This window comes from Aristolochia californica, unplaced genomic scaffold, assembly GCF_029961685.1.
Source record: "Aristolochia californica isolate CCGP_79_NKW_82.1479 unplaced genomic scaffold, dmAriCali1.0.hap1 SCAF_11, whole genome shotgun sequence".
Lineage (NCBI taxonomy): Eukaryota > Viridiplantae > Streptophyta > Magnoliopsida > Piperales > Aristolochiaceae > Aristolochia > Aristolochia californica.
Window position 1 is genome coordinate 2358037 of NW_027181782.1, and position 7749 is coordinate 2365785.

General features: G+C 35.4%; 1 protein-coding gene across 1 annotated transcript; it reads right to left on the reverse strand.

The window, feature by feature from the left end:
• Window positions 1-640: 640 nt before the first annotated feature.
• LOC137944092 (ubiquitin-conjugating enzyme E2-23 kDa-like) lies at window positions 641-7097 on the reverse strand. Its single transcript, XM_068789615.1, has 6 exons — window positions 6915-7097; window positions 6731-6810; window positions 4662-4776; window positions 4516-4568; window positions 4301-4429; window positions 641-1093 (listed from the first exon to the last, which is right to left on the reverse strand). Exons 1-6 carry the CDS (start codon window positions 6956-6958, stop codon window positions 963-965), a joined length of 552 nt encoding a protein of 183 aa, XP_068645716.1. The 5' UTR covers window positions 6959-7097; the 3' UTR covers window positions 641-962.
• Window positions 7098-7749: the final 652 nt, after the last annotated feature.

Consider the following 7749-nt stretch of genomic DNA (forward strand, 5'->3'; position numbering starts at 1 on the left):
GTCCTTGTAAGATAAGGACAATCAATCATAAAGTGCTGATCTTTCTCAGCTCATTCACTCAAATCATAAAGATGAATCAGTTTATGCAGTCTGTCACCCAGTCCCCGATGCTCTGAAGAGCCTTGTTGAGGTTGCAGGAGAATTGAAGTTTGAAATGCCTATATAAACTATAGTTTTTCTATCGACACAAATTACCCTAGTTGATATAAGCAATTTATGACATCAACTACATCGTAAAAATTTGTACAAATATCCTTGATCACCTGCAATTGTACAATGACGAACCTTAATACCAACTACCTCATCAATCTTTTTAATAAAACACAGAGCTGTACAGATCAAGCATTAATCTCCAAATGAAAAGACCTTTAACTGTATAATTCATGGCAGCATATAACTAGTTTCTATTAATGTGGAGTTAATGTTGAGAGAATGCACATTTAATGTGAAAGTAGATATAATATGGCAGTGCGGTGGGTGAAGGTAAACCTAGGAACATGCTCATTCATGACCAAAAGAACAGTAAAAATAGTATCAATCCATCATATTTTTGTTTCTAAAAATAAGGGAAATTTCTCATAAAGCATCAAATGTGAATCAAAATTTGAAATGGGCATAATTGTGCGAATAAAGGCCATAGTAAAAAAGAGAAGGAAAAATACTTGCATACACAAGAAAAATATTAATTCGTCTAGGATATTCTGAGCCAGATGCTTCAAATACATTTGAAGGGCTTCTGTTGTTTTCTTGAAATTTAATGGGAGGGATTCCACCAGCAAGACGACTGCATGAGAACATAATGAACATCGACCAACAACTTGACTTATTTACAAGGGGCACCAGTACATTGAAGAAGTTGGATTTCCACTGAAATAAACTTCAGACATAATGGGTTTGAATTTTACTTGGGAGGTAGAATGTCATGTACAGAATACAGATAAACAAGGCAAGACGATTATGGGTCAGGGATCAGCATGGCCAGCAACACCCTCGTCGCTGGAGTCGTATTCGTCCTCACTCAGCTCTTCGTCGCTTGACTGCTCTTCTGTGGCAGCCTCCATGTCATTGGCTTTTGCATATTTTTCACAATATTCTGGGTTGGGACAGGATAAAAGACATCAATGGAGATAGACAAAAAATAAAAAACCACCTCTTTGATAAAAATGTTGAAGTCTAAATTTGGGATGTAAGCTATAATTTTACAAGCAACAAGCAACTTACACACTTTGCAGAAATGCTGATCACCAATTTTCTTTATCCTAAAACAGTGAAAATTCAAATAGGCAAAAGGGGTCTACGACATCATATCCACACAGAAAAATTGAGACTTCTTCCAGGTGCTTGCGCACTCTTTTAAGTGACACTAAACTTGGTTAACAATTGGAACCTGCATTAAGTCACTCTAGAACTTAGTGGGGGGAAAGTCCAATCTCAAGAGACATTAAGAACATTCAAGCCAGCTATCAGTCGCTCACAATTTGAAGACTTGGCTCCAAAATTCCACCAAGTTTAGATTGGTTCTCTGCAAGTCCAAATGACAATCTTCCACCTTCTCTTTTGATAAGACCATTACAGCATTAACAAATATATCCATAGGAGGAATAAGATTATATGTTTTCTGTTGAACTGTAAGACTGCGAATTTTTTCCAGAAACACTGGATTGACATTATACTCTTCGAGCTAAGGGGCAGGAAAAGAGGTCACCCTAATCGGCCAAAAATTCATCCTTGTAATTGCCACCGTTGAACCAGTATTGCACAACTAACTAAACACATTAATAGGATGACTCCATCCACTAACAGAGGAAATTGTCCTGAGGTTATAGTCTGGTCCTTTATGAGGGAAGAAGTTCTGTTTGAGTAGAACGTTAAACCTTTTTTTAAGAAAGAAAATTACGGCTTAAGGGGCTAAAAATCAGAGTTTCTTTGCCATGCTCCTACAATTATCCTTAATTAGCTAATCACACATTGTACCCTCCACATCCATTACAACTAGTTACTTGAAGCAACTTGAAATGAGACCACCATATGGCTAAAAATAGCTACTTCGTTTCTTATAAACATGGCTAAATGCCTACCATTTCAAATAGGGTCCTAACCATCTTCCATAGGATTGCTTCTCTAATGTGCACCTCTTAATTTGAAGGTGAGTTCCATATCATATATGATAACCTAACTAGAAAACCATCTTCATCATCAAGAGATTTTTTTTTATTTTTTTTGAAGAGGTAGTTTGCACTTTAGCAAACCCTTTTACCAGCACATCACTAGGTCTGCATTAAACGTAACCAAACAATCTCAATACACCTTTTTCTGTCTGGTTGTACAAATAGCTATTCACTAGTAAGTTGTTCATATCTTTGGCTTCCCCCTGAACTATGGAAAGAACAGCAATCAAGTTTGTATTTAACACTCCTAACAAAAAAAGAATGATTTACGTTGGATGAATTTAACATACCCTGGATCCCCCACCCCCCATTATTCTCTTTTAAATAATTAAAGTCTTAATTCCCAACTTCTCCAAGGCAATAGAGCTTCTGGATCCCTAAACTACGTGTTTTGTTTACTTATTGGTTGCATGACCAAAAAATTTATCTGAATTACCTTTGGCATGTTTCTGATGTCCGTTGCTCATGTTAGTCAATCTCTCTTTGCTTTCCAGATGATTGCCTCTGAATTATCTTTGAAATTCTTCTTTCCTAATAAATCATTTTGTTTCTTTTCTTTTGTCGTTTCCATCACAACCGTTAACTGTTTGAAGAACTTCCCTGTTCGCATTAAGTAGATATTTTCTATACTGTCAATAGAATGGCAGCTTCTTTACCTTCAACCTCATCTTAAAGAACTGCCTATCTCTTTTTGTACACATTCATGTAGTTCATTCAATTTATTTATTGATTAAATTCTTTTTTATTTGAGATAACATAAGCTAACTTAGTTCTTGTTGACCTTGATCATAAGAATTTCTGCTTGGCCTCTTGATCTGTCAGCGTTCAAACCTTTTGATTATCATTGAATTTTTGAGCTACAATTCTGGTAGAAAAACCAAGAGATCATGAGTTTAATGAGGATCAGGGGCCAAACTGACATAAAAGTGTTGTATGGGTAAAGTGAAATTGACATCTGGAGCACTCCGTGATTGTTGCATGCCTAAGAGGGGAATATACCATAAGACAACTATTAGACCAACCAGGTTTATAGAGCAGAGTGTTGGGTTGTGAAGAAGCAATATCAAATACAACCAAGAGCAAGTTCAGATGGATGAGTGCCAAAACTAGGAGAATAAATTTTGAAATGAATGCACTTGACAGCTATGGCTATGGATGAGAAAGAAAGAACCATTTGACATGGTTCAGGCCTGTTCATAAATCTTTATAGTACATTAGAGCAAAGGTTGATTGATCAGACCAATAATATGGGTAGATGTGGAGTAGAAAGAGTTCAGGAGCAACAGATAATACAGAACAGACGATAAAGCAGAATTTATGGAGCCAACTCAAATAACAGGGACAAGGCTCTGACACTGAAATAAATTAAATTAGTTTAAACAGAGCAGTAGCTTTGGACAATCCAATTTGCTTCTTTCTTGATATAATGTTTCTATTCATTTATCTTCCCTTCAAGGCTCCACTTGTATTGTCCTTCTTTTCTTAATAAATAATTTTTTATTATTAAAAAATAAAAATCACATCATAACATGAGTCTTCCCCCTCTTCCTCATTTCTCTCTCATTTTCTCAAACGCTTCTCTTTCCCCCTAATTTTTTCACCACATATCTAGCAGTAATATTAGCAGGGAATAGTTCCTATGAACTGCCACCATGAAGCTCTGCATCTAGCTGCTTGTTCAAGCACCAACTAGCTAGTGCAGGAGATAACCAGAAGAGCTTTTCCTATGGTCAAGAATGTTTTTTGCATGCTCTTCTGGTTTTCCCCTGCACTAGCTAGTTGCTGCTCCTATTAAGTATATCTTTAATATGTTTTTTTAAGGTCTCACAACTCTTATAAAATTTTGGTTAACATACCCTATTGGCGAAGATTATCAGACCTTCCCAAATATTTCTTTAAAAATCCCATGGTTCTTCCAGCAATGAGGTTAGTATTTCACTCTTTTGTTTCTCATAAGGTAAGACTGTATTAGACCTACTTTTTCCCAAAGAAGTAAGTAGTTACTCTACAAAAGGTAGAAGGGCTGTGTACTAGAGAATTAGCCTCATAGAAAGGGTGGATTAAAAAGTAATATATAATTAAATCATGGCATAAGAGTCGGCCAAAAAAACACAAAACAAAAATATTATCACCTTTCACTCTTTGCTCATAAGCAGCACGATCACGCATCATCAAAGCTGCAGCTTCCCCATTTAAAGGGTCTGATGGGTTAGGGTATAAAAGAAGTTGTGGAAGGAAAACTTCAAAGACATTGACAAGATCTGCAAAGTATCAAGAAGATGAAAAAAGAGCACACATTGATAACAAGATAACAAAAAAAAAAGAGCTTCACTAGCGCTTATTATACCAAACATGGGACTCCAAGTTTGATTGATCACATCCAAACAAACTGAACCTGACCTGCAAACCAAACCCGTCAAGACCATTAACAGCTGAATCAGATTCACTTGCAAAACTGAGTTAAAGCCCTGCAACTCAGAAATATAGACTCACATTTCATCCACATTAGGATGATAGATCTTATTAACAAAGCCAATTGATGGAGATTTATAAGGATAAGCATCTGGCAATTCCACCCTTATCCTCCACAAACCCCCATGATAAGGGCCTGCCATGAGACATAAAGAGAGTCAACTTCGATGATAAGGTCTCCAAGTGATCGAGCAAAAATGCAGTTACTTTTTGTGCCTAACTTTCTACACAGGTTTAAGTTAGTGTTAGATGTGGCCATATAAAAAGCCAAAAGGTAGATAAGAAGTAAAATTTCAAAATAAACACTAACGTGCTTCTTGATTGGAAATGGAGGAAAAAATAATCTGCTCTAAGCAGCTATCACTGGCCAAAATTATTTGAATCAAGTATAATGTGAACAAAGAAAGACCAACAGGGAGCTGCAGATACAAGGTAAAAAATAACAATAGCACTAAAAGAGATGGAATAGGAGTTTAGGGTACAGTGACTGAATAAAAGACAGAGTAGGGTAAGAACAGATCAAAGATCTTGCTGCAGTTACCCCGGGAAATTAAGGACCAGTTTCTTCTACAGTAACATCATACATAGAGTCCATGGTCATCTGCTCATCAGAACTGATGTGAAAATACATTTATAGAACCATTCTGTGAGGACCCACAAAGCTTAATCAAATAATTGAACGTGACACAATAATCATCTCAAGAAGAGAACTGGGAGGAGGAGGTCTAGAAGCATTTTCCTCCAGAAGGAGAAGTTCATCTGCTCATACACTTTGGCAATCTGGAAGTGCCGTGGGAATTCCAAAAACATGATCTCCAGAAATATCTACTACTTTTCCAGGTCTAAGGACATCGGAAGAAAGTGAAGAGAAACTCAGAATAAACATGCCATGGCAGTTTCATGGTGATCATACTAAACCAATCATGTAACATCTCCATTGGACGTCCATCTCTACTCACCTCAACAAGTGACCAAGAATCCAATTCCATAAAAGCGATCACTGAAGGCAGGGAAGGTTAAGGATTATTTAAGTAAGCTATGTCTGTCTGATGGTGACTGAAGGTGATTCTGCAATCATTATTTCCTAAATATCAAAGCAAGCTGTCCCACCACGGAGATTGGGTCACATTTATGAAGATTGTTGAGCTATTCTTGCCATTGGTTATGTCTTCGTAGCATATATGCTGCCCTCAAATTGTAATTTAGATTCTTTCACAAATTGTGTATTCAATCAGCACACTGCTGTGGAAAACACCTTAGCCCTTGTATCTTAAGGCTAAATATACTCTCCCCTCCCTCTTATATTCTTTATCATTCACTACAGATCATTTTGCTATTTAAAGAAAAAAAGAGAATAGTACAGTATCTACAGGTGCATCAAACAGCTTTCAAAGATGATTTATAGCGATTAGCATGGAACATGAAACCACAAAAGACAATGTAAACCAAATTCAAAGAATCTGAAAAAATTAAAACACAAAACTTAGAATGTGAAAAGATGATGCTATTCGCTATGAATAATTTAATCCAGGCCAGAAAAAAAAAGAATAGAATGAATAAAACGGATATAATATCTTGACTATTCTCTCATACATAAAATAAGAAAAGTAAACAAAAAACATCACAGTGCATAGTAAATCTATTGACGAACAACGTGAATACTACAGGAAGAACATGAAAAACAAGACAACATTGCAAATATAATCATATAAGAATCAAAATTTCACCAATTACCATCCCAACAAGCAACATCTGACAACAGTAACAACTAAAGAACTGTCTTGCAAGGTTGAATTGGAAAATTTCATACTTTGGATTCAGAAGTAAACTAAAATTAAGATGTGGAATTTGATGTTTACAGTTTGAATCGGACGAAGAGAATCAACTTGAACTCTGCAGCTCTGATAGGATCCGTTCAAACAATTAGCTATTCGAAACATCCTTATCCGACTAAAAATTAATCCAAAACCTTACGATCATCGGTCGTCTAAATAACACATACCCTACTAAAACAGCCCTCGTATAGAACTTAATAAATAAACGAAAAAAGAGCAGGAAAATATAAAAAGCAACGGTTTTAGTTGATTTACTGTCACTAGGCCCATGAAAGTTCACAATAAAGTCCTGCATGCCGTCATTTATCATTTCCACCTTGTAATCACTCATCATCCTATCAGAATGAACCAAAATAAATAAATAAATAAATCACAAAATCCCAGATAAAAAATAAAAAAAAAACAAAGCTGCAAACTTCATTGAAGAGAGAAGAAATACAGTTTCATCAAATCCATTTCACGGCGTTTGCTCGGAGAAGACATGATTTCGGTTCAACAATCGATGCACTTTCCTTTTCCGGATTGCGGGAAGAGAAAAGAGAGAGATTGGATGGGTTTTTCAGAGGTTTGGCAAGAGAAGAAAGATATGTGCTTCAGAAACCATCAGGCAGCCTTGGGAAAAAAGAGGATATAAAGACAAAAAGAAATGGGTTACGGCTAGCTTAATCAAATTGATTTAAAAATGGTTTTTCTTATCTTTCAAGATTACTTATATTAATTAAATTCCTTTAAAAAATTCACATTCATGCATTCCAGATTCCCCCTTCCTTGCAATTGTACTTCATTGAATTTACTAAATTACCCCTGTATGATGACCCTTGGGGCCTGGCACATTCTTGTGTCACCTAGTGGTGGTGGTTACCAAAGTTATCCATTTCTAATTTGGGGATAACAATAAAAATAGATCATAATTTAGAATTTTTGAATTTGGAGAAGGGGAAAATTGGAATTTTTTTCCATAGAAATTAATTTAATTTTCTAAAAATTAAGGATTTTTAATATCAAAATTTTGTGAAATATATTATATGAATAATAAAATTTAAAAAATACCGATAAAGAATATAAAATCGCGGAGTTTGACGTTTCTTCCACCATGAATCGTTATAGAAATATGTTCGTTTGATGGTGGATTGCAATGTCGAAAAAATATATAATAAGTTTAAATTTTAATTCTCAATTGACCCGTTGTTTTCGAATGATATCTTAAGATAAAATTTTAGGTTTTATATAAAAATACTCAGTTTAAGAATCAAATATAATAGATAGTTATTAAG

Excerpts from the sequence above, each read along its gene's own strand:
- LOC137944092 (XM_068789615.1), bottom strand. The coding sequence starts at position 6,958 with ATGTCTTCTCCGAGCAAACGCCGTGAAATGGATTTGATGAAACT. Across the intron at positions 4,569-4,661 it reads CATCCTAATGTGGATGAAAT|GTCAGGTTCAGTTTGTTTGG; the intron begins GTGAGTCTATAT and ends TTTGGTTTGCAG. Across the intron at positions 4,430-4,515 it reads AACTTGGAGTCCCATGTTTG|ATCTTGTCAATGTCTTTGAA; the intron begins GTATAATAAGCG and ends GATACTTTGCAG.